The sequence below is a fragment of the Eleutherodactylus coqui genome, unplaced genomic scaffold (assembly GCF_035609145.1).
Source record: "Eleutherodactylus coqui strain aEleCoq1 unplaced genomic scaffold, aEleCoq1.hap1 HAP1_SCAFFOLD_168, whole genome shotgun sequence".
Taxonomy (NCBI): domain Eukaryota; kingdom Metazoa; phylum Chordata; class Amphibia; order Anura; family Eleutherodactylidae; genus Eleutherodactylus; species Eleutherodactylus coqui.
The window spans coordinates 1-17,273 of NW_027102261.1; the positions used below are offsets into that span (position 1 = coordinate 1).

General features: G+C 47.7%; 1 protein-coding gene across 1 annotated transcript in view; it reads left to right on the plus strand.

Annotated features, from left to right (window-relative positions):
* Positions 1-6,792: 6,792 nt before the first annotated feature.
* Positions 6,793-17,273, plus strand: part of LOC136601560 (scavenger receptor cysteine-rich type 1 protein M130-like) — a gene marked incomplete at its 3' end in the record, with an annotated part of 285,923 nt that continues 275,442 nt past the window's right edge. Inside the window, exons 1-2 of the mRNA XM_066588833.1 lie at positions 6,793-6,880; positions 8,636-8,947. Coding sequence (XP_066444930.1) covers positions 6,793-6,880; positions 8,636-8,947 — 400 coding nt within the window. The remainder of the gene's footprint in view (positions 6,881-8,635; positions 8,948-17,273) is intronic.

Consider the following 17,273-nt stretch of genomic DNA (forward strand, 5'->3'; position numbering starts at 1 on the left):
GGACCACTGCGTATATTCAATCTATAATATATGTCTTCTGGCCCTGCCTACACAATTCTGTCCCTGGAGTATTACTGCAGGGCGCAATGCTCTGCACGGCCGATATACGAAAAAAAAAAATGTGCAACACTGCTAAAAGCAGCCTCCACAGTACTGCACACGGTTAGATGTGGCCCTAAGAAGGACCGTTGGGGTTCTTGAAGCCTACAATAACTCCTAACGCTCTCCCTGCCTCCACACTTCTGTCCCTGGACTATTACTGCAGGGCGCAATGCTCTGCACGGCCGATATACCAAAAAAAAAAAAAGTGCAACACTGCTAAAAGCAGCCTCCACACTACTGCACACGGTTAGATGTGGCCCTAAGAAGGACCGTTGGGGTTCTTGAAGCCTACACTAACTCCTAACACTCTCCCTACAGCAGCTCCAACACGATACCACTGTCCCTCAGCTATGTCACAACGCATCTGTGGCGAGCCGCGGGAGGGGCCGATTTTTATACTCGGGTGACACCTGATCTCCCCAGCCACTCACTGCAGGGGGGTGGTATAGGGCTTGAACGTTGCAGGGGGAAGTTGTAATGCCTTCCCTGTCTTTCAATTGGCCAGAAAAGTGCGCTAACGTCTCAGACATGAAAGTGAAAGTAACCCGAACATCGCGTGGTACTCGTTACGAGTAACGAGCATCCCGAACACACTAATACTCGAACGAGTATCAAGCTCGGACGAGTACGTTCGCTCATCTCTAAAGGTGACCCATGCTCCGCATAGGGGAGGTTGTGTAAATCACCTGAAAACATCAGAAAGTGATGGAAACACCATAGAAACGGATAGGGAACGGCAGGGGCAGCATGCGTGGATGCATCTGAGGCTCCCATGTCGCACTATTAAGCCAAATTGTGGGCAAGAGCCTGGTGGTCACCCCCTCAACAATTTACTTGGGCCAAACCATAATCAGCAAGGCACACACGCTGTCACATCTTAGCTAAGCACTACAATAGGTACAACCAAGGCCAATCACTACCTGTGAGTGCCACATCTGCCTCTTCTCCTGTGTTACATGCTGGCATTGCTGTCCAATCCCACCCCAGGATGCAGGGACGAGCCTGCGTCCACAGCATACTCAAATTTTTCCCAGTGCAGCGTTCAGCTGTCCTCATGCCACACGGTCGCTTGATAGCAACACAACCCTCATGTCTACTTATAAGTGCGTACTGGCTGAGGAGGAACAGGAGACATACACTACAGAGGGTTGGCAGGACCTGGCAGTGACCCTCTGTGAAATTGCGGGCGATAGCCCACAATGCTGATGAGAATTGCTGATAAATTAACGTACGATCATCATTCCAATCCTGTGCCACCTCCGTCACAAAATTGTCAGGAGCCACAAACATGGGCATAAAGGAGACTCAGATGCCAGTACTTCTACACATCTCCACATTTCAGCAATGCATTCCAAAACCAAAGATTGGTTTGAAGCAGGAGGTGTCACAAAAGTAGCCACAAAAGGTCTACAGTGAACCTGTGAAAGTCTCATTAAATCGAAAAAGCAATACGCCTTTAGATGGCCTTCCTCCAACATTAAATACCCAGGCATTATATTAACTGCTAACCCCACCCAACTATACAACGCCAACTACACCCCGCTGATTAAAAAGGTGAAGAACCAGCTCACGCATCTTAACCTACCACTGATTTCATGGCTGGGTAGGAAGAACATCATATCTACATATATACTCCCACCCATCATTTATATACTACGCTCGGTCCTAATTGAAGTCCCCAGCTTTTCTTCTCACAAATGCACAAACTGTTCAGAAGTTACATATGGGATGGGCATAAATCGCGGTTAGCATTTTCTTTCCTCATTCAAAAACGCCCTCAGGGAGGCACTGGCCTTCCGAACCTCCATCTTTATTACAAAGCGATTCACATTGGCAGATGGATCTCCCTAATAGGCAATGAAACATCCTCTCCCACAGTCGGCATGGAAAGATCGATGTTAGGCAAAGACAACCAGGTCCTGCTCTGGGTTAACGGACCTCCTCTCGGCAAACAAACGTATTTCAGCCCTATCACGAAGTGCACAATTAAAGTACTTAGATCAATTCGCCTAGGGGCAGCAGGAGAAAGGTCCCTTCCCCAATGGCCCCGGCCTCCTTGATACCAGCCATCTTAGCGAACAGACCACTTAGAGTTGAGGGGGTCTGGGACAAATTTAAAGACCTCAAAGGCCCCAAACTAACAAACCAGATGGAATTAGATATCTATTTCCCACATCTCTTTCTAAATTTCTTGAACAGAGCCAGTCTTTATCACTCTCTGAGGCGATTTCAGTCAACTAATCTTAGCAACCTGAGAGATCCTCTCTGGTTTGAGGCATACATCTCCCTCCCCTCTCGCATGAAGAAGTTGGTCAGACAACTTTACAAGGGCCTCCTTTTAGAGACCGCCCCTGAGAGGCCCTGGTTTCTCAGGGAATGGGAAAGAGAGCTGGGACTTAACCTTAGCAGAGAGGAGACCCTCAAAGTCTTGAAAAACTCTCATGGTTTCTCTAGATGCGTACGTATTCAAGAAAACTCCTAAAAGATTTTGACCAGGTGGTATAGGACCCCTGTCACAACCTCTAAAGTGACTCCTGCTTCATCAGACGTCTGCTGGAGATGTGAGGCAGAAAGGGGAACCGCCCTAAGCATATGGTGGCATTGCTCAAAGATTAAACCTTTTTGACTATCAGTCACCAACCTCATTAACAAAATCTGCCACACCTCATACTCCTTTAGACCGGAGGAGATCTTGTTCTGGCTACCCACAAGCCATTTCAAACCCTCTAACAAAAGCTTGCCGACAATCCTCCTGGCAGCAGCCAAACTAATGATCCCACTTTTTTGGAGAGAAAAAGATATCCTGCAAATCCCCCAATGGAAAGAAAGGGTCTCACAAATTTTTCACTCTGAAGAGATCCTGGCCTGGGAGTCTGGCTTAAGAGATATCTATCGAACTAATTTGCCATAAACTAGTCTCAATGATCTGCCTAATCCTTCCTGCTCGTTAATAAGAACGTACCTTGCTGTATGTTTTCTTACCTATCCTCCCCTACTCCCCTTCCCCCTTTCACTCCCCCAACTCCACCCCCCTTCCCCGCCCTTCTTTCCAATGTAAGCCAGATCTGCGCTTCTCCTTTTATGTGTGTAATATTTATAATGTTTTGTTATTTGATACATATATTACACGCTGGCCCTGCGAGGCCTGAATGCACCTAATTTTCTATGGCTTTGCTTTTCTTTCAATAAAAAGAAATTGTTTAAAAAAAAAAAAGTCTCAATAAATCAGTTACACTTCCTGTGAAAGCTACAATCCAGTATCTTGGATAACTGTTGTAAAACGAGAGCTAATACATGGCGACCAGCGCTGACCCCCAGGAATGCGTGCGTTTATCAGACCCAAACTAAACCAGCTGTTTACCACTCAGGGTATTTTACGTCCACTTAAATCCAAAAATAGACAGTGTACAATGATATCTGGCTTACTATACAGTGCTGATCAGAATTCCAATGCCCATGCCACCTCCATCACAAAATTGTCAGGAGCCACAAATGTGGCCATAAAGGGGACCCAGATGCTAGTACTTCTAACCATCTGCACAATTCAACAACACATTCTAAAACAAAAGATTTGTTTTAAGCAGGAGGTGTCACAAATGTTGCCTCCACAGGTATACAGGGGAACTGTCAATGTCTCATGAAATCAGTTACGCTTCCTTTGATCGCTACAAGGACAGTGGGACACATGAAAAAATTTGAGTGGCCAAAGCAGGACAATTCATTCTGTCTCGGTGTCAGATAGCTGGACACTGCGCTGGGAAACCTTTGTGGACTCTGTGGGCGTAGGATGCTGGAACCAGCACATTTGCTGAACTGTAGTAGTGAACCTCTTCAAAATTGGTGGCAAGAACCTGGAGGCCGCCCTCCAAAAAAATAGTTTTGACAGAGGCTGGAGGCAGTCCTGGTAAAAAAAAAATGTTTTTAAGGAGCCTATGGGGCCCTCTGAAGAATTGGCTGTTCAGCATGCTGACATGCTGGTTTAGGAGGAGGAGGAAGATCAGAGAAGGATAGACCAAGCTACTTCTATCAATGGGACACACACTTGGGCCTATTATGTAGATGCTTTCAGCAAAAAACAAAAGAATGAAAAATGAGAGAAGTTTTGTTAGTTGCTATATAGTCTGTGTACACCAGTATCAGTATACTGCATAGAAGAGGTAACGGTATGCAGTTTACAGCCGGAATGCTTGCGAATGCTGTGTGCGCACTAAAAGTCCCAGGCAGCCAAACTGATGATGCACACAATGAGAGGAATTGTAGTCCTAGAAAGGACTGTTGGGTTCCAATAATTCTAATCCCATATCACCTCCATCACAAAATTTCATGAGCCACAAACATGAACATAAAGGGGACTCAGGTGCCACTACGTCAACACATCTCCACAATTAAACAACCTATTCTAAAACCAAAGATTTTTGTAACTAGAGTGCAGGTGAACCCCTGAAACATTTGTTTACCAAAAGTATAGGCGAACCCTTGAAAGATTTGTGCACCAAGAGCATAGGTGAACCCCTGAAACAATTGTGTACCCAGAGTATAGGTGACCCCCTGAAACATTAGTTGACCAAGAGTATAGGCGAACCCCTGAAATATTTGTTGACCCAGAGTATAGGTGTACCCCTTAAAAATTGGTTGACCAAGAGTATAGGTAAACCCCTGAAACAATTGCTTTACCAAGGGTATTGGCAAACCACTGAAAAATGTGTATACCAAGAGTATAGGCGAACCCCTTAAAAATTTGTGTACCAAGAGTTTAGGCCAACCCCTGAAACATTTGTGTACCCAGAGTGCAGATGTACCCCTATAACACTTGTGTACCAAGAGTATAGGTGAACCCCGGAAAAATGTGTTTGCTAAGAGTATAGGCGAACCTCTGAAAAAATTTGTTTACCAAGAGTATAGGTGTACCCCTGAAAAATTTGTTTACCCAGAGTGCAGGTGAAACCCAGAAACATTTTTTTTAACTTACAGCTCGTACTTGCTTAACTTGCTAAGAGAACCTGGAGGCCGCCCTCCGAAAAAATTTGTTTTTACAGAGCGTTTGGCCCTCTGAAGAATTGGCTGTTCAGCGTGCTGAACATGACAATGCTGGTTTAGGAGGAGGAGGAAGATCAGAGAAGGATAGACCACGCTACTTCTCCCCTTTTTTGTGGTGATAGAGGGTGCATGGTTCTCCAGTTCCAGCTTAAAGATACTTTATGTTAAGCTGCGTTCCACTGGTGGAGAAGAGAAGTCAGAGGAAATCCAGGCTTTGTTCATCTTAACGAGTATAAGCCTGTCGGCATTGTCAGTTGACAGGGGGGACACTTATCCGTGATAATCCCCCCAGCAGCACTAAACACCCTCTCTGATAAGACACTAGCGGTAAGGTAGGCCAGCACCTCCAAGGTGTACAGCGCAAGTTTGTGCCACGTGTTCATCTTTGATACCCATGTTGTATGGAGCAGAGGGATCACGGAGGACATTGGTACAGTCGGCAATATACTCCCTCACCATCTTTTTACACTGTTCCCTCCTAGCCAGCCTAGACTGGGGAGTGGTGACACAGTCTGGTTGGGGTGACATAAAACAGGCAAAGGCCATGGAGAGTGTTCCCCTGCTTGCGCTGGACATACTGCCTGTTCCCCGCGTCTCCCCTACTAGTTGGCCCGCTGAACTACATCCACTACCGCTAGCGTTGTCAGATGGGAACTTCAGTATCAGCTTTTCCACCAGGGCCTTGTGGTATTGCATCACTCCCGTACTCCTTTCCTCTTCGGGAAGGAGAGTGGAAAGGTTATCCTTATACCATGGGTCGAGAAGGGTGAATCCGTGTTAGCCAAAATGCATCTAACGTGAGGGTCACGGGAAAGGCAGCTTAACATTAGTCAGCCATGTGTGCCAGAGTCCCAGTACACAACACATCACTTTCCTCACTAGGAGGGTGACTCTCCATCTCCTCCTTCTTCTCATCCTCCTCCTCCTCTTCAGCCCATACACACTGAACAGATGTGAAGGAAGTAGCATGGGTACCCTCTGCATGTGTGGGCAGCAGTCTCTTCCCCCTCCTCCTCCTCCTTCAATGCGCGCTGAGAAACAGACGTGAGGGTGGTCTGGCTATCAAGCGACGCATTGTCATCCCCTATCTCCTGTTCTATCCGCAAAGCATCCGCCTTAATTCTTAGCAGCGGCCTTCTCAGCAGGCAAATCAGTGGGATGGTTACGCTGATATTGGCCCCATCACCACTCACCATTTGTTTAGACTCCTCAAAGTTTCCCAAGACCCGAAAGATGACCACTCCTCTGTGAAGAACTGTGGAGGCTGACTACCACTCCGATGCCCATGTTGCAGCTGACGAATGCCTGGTTGGAGGTTCATGGGTGAAAGCCACAGATCTGTCTGCTCTGTCAAACTTTGTAACAACTCTTGGGCAGTGTGCCCAGTGTCACCTAAGCTCAGGAGTTTCAGCATGGCCTGCTGACACCTCCCCACGGAAGTGCAGCAGCACCTCGAGCTACCGACTGAAGACGACGTGCTCACAGATGGTAATTGAGAGGTGGAGGAGGAGGAGGAGGAGGGGAGTATTTGGAGGAGGTGGCATAATAAGCCGGAGAAACCTTGACTGAGGTAGGACCCGCAATCCTTGGTGTGGGGAGCACGTGAGCATACCCAGGGTCAGACTCGGTCCCAGTCTCCACCAGGTTAACACAATGTGCCGTCAGGAAGATGCAGTGTCCCGGCCTGCCAGCTCTTGTTCACATGTCGGTGGTGAAGTGGACCTTCCCAGTAGCCGCATTGGTGAGGGCATGGTTTATATTCTGTAACACGTGCTGGTGTAGGACGGGGGAGGCGTAGCAGGAAAAATAGTGGTGACTGGGGACCGAATACCGAGGGACGGCCACCGCCATGAGGTTGTGGAAAGCCTCAATTTCTACCTGCCTATATGGCAGCATCTCCAGGCTCAGTAGTTTGGAAATATGCACGTTTAGCGATTGTGTATGCGGTTGGGTGGATGCATATTTCTGCTTGCGTTCCAATGCTTGGGTTATCAACAGCTGAACGCTGCGCTGGGACACATTGGTGAAGGCAGTGGAGGTCCGTGGAGTTGAAGGTGTGGGTGCAGGCCGGGAGACACTTATACCTGCGTCCTGGGAGGGGGATTTCATCTCTGTGCCAGGATGTGACACAGGGGAAGAGGCAGTGGTGTGACCCACAGGCGGTGAATGGCCTTCGTTCCACCTCGTGGGGTGCTTGGCCATCATATACCTGCGCATGCTGGTGGTAGTCAGGTCGGTAGTGGTGGCTCCCCTGCTGATCTTGGTGTGGCACAGGTTACACACCACTGTTCGTCGGTCGTCCATGCTATCAATAAAAAACCTCCAGACCTTTGAACACCTAGCCCTCTGCACGGAGGATTGCCGTGAGTAGGTGCTGTGGGGAACAGTTGGGGGATTATTTGCTGTGGCCCTGCTTCTCCCTCTGGCCACTCCACTGCCTCTTCCAACCTGTTCTGGTGCTGCACTTGCCTCCCCCTCTGAAGCCCTGTCTTCAGTAGGCTTAGCAACTTTAGCATGCTCGTTCATCTCTAATATTCAGCACACCTGGTGGTGTGAAGACGGACAGACAAATCTGCCTCACCTCAGACAATGTGGATCGCCTTACATTTATAAAAATGAACCAGGCCTTTATGTCACTTGACTTCCTCACTCCCATGCCAGATTCCACTGATTAATTAGCTTACAACTTTTAAACACATATGATTAAGCTTAAATTTATATCAAAGACCATACTGCACTCTCAAGGTATTTTTACTGGTAATGGTGCTGGTGCTGCAGGCCTTCTTCTTTTGCCATTTTTCCTCCTCCTACTTCTGCCCAAATGAAAAATGTCAACATGGAAATATGAAGCTACAGCTCTCATGTTTCCCCAAGGAACAAACAGTGCCTTAAGGGTGTTGTTGCTGCTGCTGGTGATAGAATTATTATTGCTTTCCGTCTCCTGCTATTGCCATTTTTGCTCCTTCCCCTCCTTATACTAAAATGAAAATTTTCTAAAGTGCAAGAAACCGCTGTAGCTCTATAGTTTTCCTTGGAACAGGCACGTGCTTGGCTGCTTTGTTCACTACGCAGAATTTGTAATTTGCAAACTCCATGAAATTGCTTTTAAAACAAGCAGCACACCTGCTATTACTGTTAGATATTACTATTAATTAATTAGATATTACTATTGGTCGCTGCTCTTAGGGATTCTCTCATGAAGACTGCTGTTATAAGAAGTTGGCTCCGGCTTCTCTAGTCCATGACCATCAGCTGGGATCTCTGGGAGCCACATCTGGGGATTCTGGTGAATTGACACCCATGTGATGCAGAATCTACCAGATCCACCAGCTGCCCCTCCTCATTCTGGCTCATAGAGAGGGACCCCGAGGACTAGTCACCCCTCTAAGATGTGCATTGTGATTAATAGGCATATGGAGAGGGGACGTCATGGTGAGACAAGCGCTGTTATACTAGTATTTCCTTATATTCATGGAGTTTTATATTATTTTCACAGCTCCAGTGAGACTTTATGGAGGAAACACTGAATGTGAAGGATTACTGGAAGTGAGATATAAAGAAGAATGGAGGGCAGTGTATTATGACACTGGCAACAGAGAAAACATTGCTAATATGATTTGTAGAGAGCTGGGATGTAACACTGCAAATGTACAACATCGTGTGACCACAAGGGAGATATTTGTGGATGGTTACAGGAGGAGGTTGTATCTATACTGTACAGGAGAAGAGTCATCCTTGTCACAGTGTGACTATGATATATACAATGGTTTATATCATTCTGGATCTCTGATGGAAGTGTTATGTTCAGGTAAGAGACGTTGCTTTTCTCTCTACACATCACACAGCGGACTGGATACAGCATTATACCTGACAACATGTACAATAACTGCACCGACAACTGCTGAGAGAATGACACTAACTATCAGCCAGCAGCAGCTTCATCCAAAGATGTTTTTTTATCAGCCATCAGTCCCATCATAAAGGGTTTATATTCTGGGTTTAATAGAGCCCTCTGTGTACATGTCTGTGTGGATGATGGGACTTGTAGTTCTGGAAATTAGATATCTTGGAGCAGGTGAGATCTGCCGGTGGGAAGACTAGTACATGAGGACAGAGTTCAGCAGTACTGAGGATAGGTGGTGGTGATGGACCTGTAATGATATAATCATGTGACCAGTACATGAGGACAGAGTTCAGCAGTACTGAGGATAAGTGGGTGTGATGGACCTGTAATGATATAATCATGTGACCAGTACATGAGGACAGAGCTCAGCATCAGTGAGGTTAGGTGATCGTGAAGGAGCTGTGATGATATAATCATGTGACCAGTACATGAGTACAGAGCTCAGGGGTACTGAGGATAGGTGATGGTGAAGGACCTGTGATGATATAATCATGTGACCAGTACATGAGTACAGAGCTCAGGGGTACTGAGGATAGGTGATGGTGAAGGACCTGTGATGATATAATCATGTGACCAGTACATGAGTACAGAGCTCAGGGGTACTGAGGATAGGTGATGGTGAAGGACCTGTGATGATATAATCATGTGACCAGTACATGAGGACAGAGCTCAGCAGTACTGAGGATAAGTGGGGTGATGGACCTGTGATGATATAATCATGTGACCTGAGCATTAGGACAGAGCTCAGCATCAGTGAGGTTAGGTGATGGTGAAGGAGCTGTGATGATATAATCATGTGACCAGTACATGAGTACAGAGCTCAGGGGTACTGAGGATAAGTGGGGTGATGGAGCTGCCTTGAAGTCGTTGTCATTTGACACTACAGGGAGGAGCTTTGTATTATGTGAAGTTATGAAGTCTTCCCTACAAGATGTCAGCAGTTGTGTGAGAGAAGGCAGCCAGGAGAATGTTGGAACTTGTAGTTCTGTCCTTATGTTAGAGTATGGGGAGCTGCTTGTACAGAAATTCTATAACTTTGACAACCTTTGAAACAACGGGACTAGTTGGTGGTTTTTGAAGGCACAATGACTGCCGATCAGTATGTAGACAGAGTGATTCACCCTGTTGTCAATCCCTTCATGATAGTGTCTTCCAACAGGATAATGACCATCTGCTTGATGCAGAAATCACAAGACACGTCTTGAAAGATGTAACAACCTTGGATTAGCCTACACGGAACCAAGATTTATCCCCAATAGAGACGCATCATGTCATACAGCCCCCCGCCACATACTGTATTACAACTGACTGTACAAGTCCTGCAGGCATGGATAGACCCCAACAATATATCTGAACACTTATTGATTCAATGCCTGCGAGGATCCAAGAGTGTATAGGTGATCATGGTGGGCACCCTACTTACTGAAGCCTGTACCCAGCAGGAATAAACTGCCTGATTAATTTCAATTTGCTACCATTTATTCTGGGTATGGCTCTGTCGATATCTGCCATGTTTTATGAAATTCTGCTGCATGTAACCAATGCCAGGACACAGAGGCGTAACTTGAAGCTCCTGGGCTCCAATGCAAAACCTGGAACGGGGCCCCCAGCTATAATGCTTTATTCATAGTACTGGGCTTCCTATATGTAGAAGAGAGGCCTTATGAGACCCCCAAGGCTCCTGGGCCCGGGTGCAACCGCATCCCCTGCACCCTCTATAGTTACACCCCTGCCAGGACATGAGGAAGAGATTCATGTGAAAAAAACTGTTCTACATCTCACCACCAGAAGCAGGATTTTCAGCGCTGTAAACTGTATCATGTCAAACTGTGTGTAAAAGCATCACATGCACTGCTTGCCCCCTGCAGATTCCCCATAGACCTCTCAACAACCTCTACACCAACTTCTGATTGAGAGTTTTTCCTCCCATGGATGGCTGACGTATATCCGGGATAGTATTACTACCAAGTCTGGTTCAGTTACACCCAGTGTATCTCTCTCTAGACATTTCTGAATAGGGATACTGTAATTATATTCACCATGTATATATATGAGGTGAGAAGAATATGTAGCATACACTATATATTAGTTGTGGAGCTGGACAACTCTCTTTCCCTATGTGATTGCTGCCTGGCTATACTAGAATACATGTTCTGGGAAGTATATGAGATTTTGAACATCTTGTCCACAAGCTGCAGAAATAATCCACACAAAACCCAAGCAGAGATGGACATGCAGTGCGGAATTCCCTTCTGGAGCATTTCAATTTTATTGCAGTGTCTGCTGCAGACTTCATCCAACCCTGTGCGAGGCCGGTGACCCGGTGTACCTGTCAGTCGTTTTCTTTACCTATACTACGGATGGTCTGGACAGCTCGGACATGTGCAGTACAGATTTTCCCACCCATTGCTGGGCGATAACACGGGTAACCAGCCTTGCGGACACTGCACAAAAATAGAGCATGCTACAATTTTTTCTCCGCTAACAGAAGATCGCTAATTGACTTCTGCCTGTGTGCAGGAAAATGCTTTTTTCTTCGCCTACTATGGACGCAATTTGCTGCGGAACCCTGGGACAGAAGACTGTTAGCCACTCCGCTGATAGGGGGACAAGATATGTGGAGATGTAGTACAAACAGCTGCCAGTTGCCTGCCACAAAACTTGTATTACCCAAAGCAAACCTAACATTTCACTAATGTGGCATCACAGGGTACAGACAAGTGCCAGCTGAGACTTCAGCAGAGACAATTATGACAGTGAGATACATTTCTCCTTTCACCACCAGAGCCCTGACCAACCCATAACAGCAGGTATTAGCGCCCCAGGCTAACTGATTAGGAGACTAGAGATGAGCGAACGTACTGGTCCAAGCTTGATGCGCGTTCGAGTATTAGCGTGTTCGGGATGCTCGTTACTAGAGGCGAACACCACGCGATGTTCGGGTTACTTTCACTTTCATCTCTGAGACGTTAGCGCACTTTTCTGGCCAATAGAAAGACAGGGAAGGCATTACAACTTCCCCCTGCGACGTTCAAGGCTTATACCACCCCCCTGCAGTGAGTGGCTGGGGAGATCAGGTGTCACCCCAGTATATAAATCGGGCTTTTTCAAACAAATTTGGGAAAAAAACTATATTTGGGCTGCCTGTGACCGTCCTCAGTGTACTGCGTGTCTGCTGGGGGTAGTAGACCTAATTAATACGCAGCTAAGCGTTACAGCAGGCTTGCGCAAAAGTGTTTCCTGGCTCTGCGGTGCCCATTACATCACCGTCGTCATCCTGTCCACATTGAAACAGTATACATATATACGCTGCCTACAGTATCTATCTGCTGTCTCAGCTCTGCCGTTCAAAAAATAGAAGCAAAATACTTAAGGCCTACTAGTGGCGTCTGGCCACTTGACTGCTTCTGCGCTGTGAATTCCACTATCTCAGTCCTACGCACCTACGTCTCACTGCAGGCGTGCGCAAAATTGTTTCATGGCTCTGCGGTGCCCGTTATATCACCGCTGTGATCCTGTCCACATTGAAACAGTATACATATATACGCTGCCTACAGTATCTGTCTGCTGTCTCAGCTCTGCCGTTCAAAAAATAGAAGCAAAATACTTAAGGCCTACTAGTGGCGTCTGGCCACTTGACTGCTTCTGCGCTGTGAATTCCAGTAGCTCAGTCATACGCACCTACGTCTCACTGCAGGCGTGCGCAAAATTGTTTCCTGGCTCTGCTGTGCGTGCCCAAGCCCACCTGCATTAAACATTGCATTACCTCAGCTGTGCTGGGCACTGCAATGGGATATATTTATGTACCGCCAGTGGCTTCCTGGGACCCACCCATGCTGTCAGTCCACACAGAGTTGTAACTGCATGTGTCCACTTGTAAAGAACCCCAGTCTGACTGGGGCATGCAGTGTGGGCCGAAGCCCACCTGCATTTAATCTGACGTTACCTCAGCTGTGATGGGCACTGCAATGGTATATATTTATGTACCGCCGGTGGGTTCCAGGGAGCCACCCATGCTGTGGGTGCACACGGAATTCCCATTGCGGAGTTGTACCTGCCTGTGACTATTTATAAAAAACCGCGGTCTGACTGGGGCATGCAGACACCTTGACAGAATGAATAGTGTGTGGCACATAGGTTCCCCATTGCTATGCCCACGTGTGCAGCTCCTGATGGCGGTGGCACAGGATTATATTTCTCATTGCTTCTGTAAGCAATGTGGGCTATCGCCCCACCCCTTTTAAAGAGGGTCACTGCCTGGCCCTGCCAACCCTCTGCAGTGTGTGCCTGCGGTTCCTCCTCATGGCAGACGCACTTATAAATAGACATGAGGGTGGCGTGGCATGAGGGCAGCTGAAGGCTGCGCAGGGACACTTTGGTGTGCGCTGTGGACACAGGGTCGTGTGGTGGTGGTGGTGGGGGGGGGGGTTGGGCAGCATGTAACCCAGGAGAAGTGGAAGCGGAGTGTCATGCAGGCAGTGATTGTGCTTTGTTGGAGGTAGTGTGGTGCTTAGCTAAGGTGTGTATTGCTAATGAGGGTTTTTCAGAAGTAAAACTTGTTGGGAGGGGGGGGCACTCTTGCCGCTATTGTGGCTTAATAGTGGGACCTGGGAACTTGAGATGCAGCCCAACATGTAGCCCCTCGCCTGCCCTATCCGTTGCTGTGTCGTTCCCATCACTTTCTTGAATTGCCCAGATTTTCACAAATGGAAACCTTAGCGGAGCATCGGCAATATACAAAAATGCTCGAGTCGCCCATTGACTTCAATGGGGTTCATTATTCGAAACGAACCCCCGAGCATCGTGATAATTTCGTCCCGAGTAACGAGCACCCGAGCATTTTGGTGCTCGCTCATCTCTATAGGAGACTATTAGGACCGCAATCATTTTTATTTGCCTTACCTGATCTTTGTGACTTTTTCTCCTGTTTTCACCACTATGTGCCCATGCAAGGCATTATTTGGGACCTTTTACATGGAACCTTTTACTAAGTGCTGCATATTTTGTTTCATTTTTAACTGTGGAATGCGTTCTGCGCAACTTGTCACAGAATTGCTTGAATTTGTTTAGTGCCGATTGTAATTGCACAATTGCATCTCCTGGATGTTAGGAATAAGCAACAACAATTCTGCAGGACGTCCTTAATTCTGCAGCAGAAAACTTTTCCACTGAAGAATGTAATCTTGTGGTTTTGAAGTAAAATTGCTCAGATTTTACAGATGCAGATTAAGCCTCAGGGCTCCTTCATTTGCATTTTTCTTGCGCGCTTTTTTTCACGCGATTGTCAATGGGACTTTCTAATGTTAAAAATGCATCGCACAAAAATTGTAAAGCTCAAACTTGTGACGCGTTTTTAACATTAGAAAGTCCTATTGATAGAGATGAGCGAGCACACTCGTCCGAGCTTGATACTCGTTCAAGCATTCGGGTACTCGATATGCTCGTTACTCGAGTCGAACACCACGCGGTCCTCGAGTCAATTGCATTTCCTTCCCTGCATGTTTAGCGCCATTTTCTTGCCAATACACATGCGGGGAAGGCATTACCACTTCCTGCTGTGACGTTCCAGCCCTATCCCACCCCAAAGTATTAAGTGGCTGGGCCAATCAGGTGACCGCCGAGTACGTAAACTGGTCCCACCCGCGGCTCCCCTCAGACGCATGCTGGCAGAGGTTAGGGAAAGTGCTGCTGCTTATACAGGGATAGTGTTGGCATAGGATCCTGTCGTCAAGAACCCCAACGGTCCTTCTTAGGGCTACTCCTCATCGTGTGCATTACAGTTGTGGCTGGCTGGGAGCAGTAGTGCACCAATATTTTTTTTAAAGCATCTAGGCCTATGCAGGCCATTAAACCTACACTGCTCTGTGTCTGCAGTGCCGTAGGCAGAGTTGAGCGAAAGAGCTGCTTATATAGGGAAAGTGTTAGAGTAGGATCCTGTCTTCATGAACCCCAATGGTCCTTCTTAGGGCTACTCTTCATTGTGTGCATTACAGTTGTGGCTGGCTGGGAGCAGTAGTGCACCAATTTCCTGGCCCATTGCAGAACAGCATTTCACAGATACCATTCTATGTGTGGGGCGAAGTTGCCGCAGTTATCAGCACAATCCACTGGCTGTATAGGTTTCCGCCCCTGTGCAGAGCGTCGCACAATACCCTTTCGCTGGGTGCTGTGAAGTTGCCCCTGTTAAAAGCACTATCCACTGGCTGTATAGCTTTCTGCCCCCGGGCAAAGCGTCGCACAATACCCTTTTCTTGGGTACAGTGAAGTTGCCCCTGTTATCAGCACTATGCACTGGCTTTATAGCTTTCTGTCCGTGGGCAGAGCGTCGCACAATACCCTTTTCTTGGGTGCGGTGAAGTTGCCGCAGTTATCAGCATTGTTCACTGGCTGTATAGTTTTGTTTTTTTAAATATATATCTCTTTGCAGAGCATTCCAGCCCTCAGTCTGCAGTGCCGTAGGCAGAGTTGAGGGAAAGAGCTGCTTATATATGGAAAGTTTTACAGTCGTGATCTTCTGTACAAGAACCCCGGCCGTCCTTTTTTAGGGCAACTTCTCACCGTGTGCATTATAGTTGTGGCTGGCTGGGAGCAGTAGTGCAGTAGGGAAAGTGTTAGAGCAGGATCCTGTCTTCAAGAACCCCAACGGTCCTTCTTAGGGCTACTTCTCACCGTGTGCATTATAGTTGTGGCTGGCTGGGAGCAGAAGTGCATCAATTTTTGTATTACGCATCTAGGCCTGTTCCCAGCCTTTCATTTATAGCGTTCTCAGTCTGCAGTGCATTACACCAAGGTCTCACCGTGAAACAGCACTCTAATATTTCCTAGGCCTCTGCAAAGTATTTCAGCTATAGCGTTCTCAGCCTGCAGTGCATTACGCAGAGTTTAGGGACAGAGCTCCCTTTATTGGGAAAGTTTTACAGTCGCGATCCTCTGTACAAAAACCCCAACCGACCTTTTTAGGGCAACTTCTCACCGTGCGCATTATAGTTGTGGCTGGCTAGGAGTTGTAGTGAATCAATTTTTTTTATTACGCATGTAGGCCTGTTCCCAGCCTTTCGCTTATAGCGTTCTCAGTCTGCAGTGCATTACACCGAGGTCTCACCGTGAAAGAGCACTCTAATATTTTGTAGGCTACTGCAAAGTATTTCAGCTTGTCCACCATGGACACTGCCACCCTGAGGACCCTGCAATGTCACTTTCAGCTGCCAGTGCACCGACTGCTGTGCGACGCGCCCACGCGCTGGAATTCTACGCTGCACATGTTGGCCAGGCTGTACGAGCAGCGTAGAGCAATAGTGGAATGTCAGCTGCAACATAGGCGGCAGAGTGGTAGTCAGCCTCCGCAACTCTTTTCTGAGGAGTGGGCATGGATGGCAGACATCTGCCAGGTCCTCGGAAACTTTGAGGAGTCTACCCATCATTAGTGTTACCATCCTGCTGCTTTGACTGCTGAGAAGTTCGCTGCTAAGCATAAAGGCCGATGCTTTGTGGTTGGAGCAGGAGATGGGGGAGGACAGTATGTCTCTTGATAGCCAGACCACACTCATGTCTATATCTCAGCGCATTTTGGAGGAGGAGGGGGAGGGGGGGGGGAGATGGAGGAGGGGGAAGAGACAGCTGGCCACACTGCAGAGGGTACCCAAGCTGCTTGCCTCTCATCTGTTCAGCGTGTATGGGCTGAGGAGGAGGAGGATGACTTTCAGCGATGTGTTGCATACTGGGACCCTGGCACACATGGCTGACTTCATGTTAGGCTGCCTTTCCTGTGACCCTCGCGTTAGACGCATTCTGGGTACAAGAGTGATGCAATACCACAGGGCTTTGGTGGAAAAAGTAATGCAACAGTTCCCATCTGACAGCGCTAGTGGCAGAAGACGCAGTTCAGAGTGCGGGGATCAGGCAGCATGTCCAGGCAGGGGAACACTTTCCAAGGCCTTTGCCAGCTTTATGGCTTCCCAGCAAGACTCTATCACCACTCCCCAGTCAAGGCTGAGTCGGAGGGAGCACTGTAAAAGGATAGTGAGGGAGTCCGTAGCCGATCATACCACCGTCCTCCGTGATGCCTCTGCTCCACACAACTACTGGGTGTCGAAGCTGGACACGTGGCCTGAACTCGCGCTGTATGCCCTGGAGGTGCTCGCCTGTCCTGCCGCTGGCGTCTTGTGAGAGACGGTGTTAAGTGCAGCTGGGGGGATCATCATGGATACCCGTACCCGCCTGTCAACTGCCA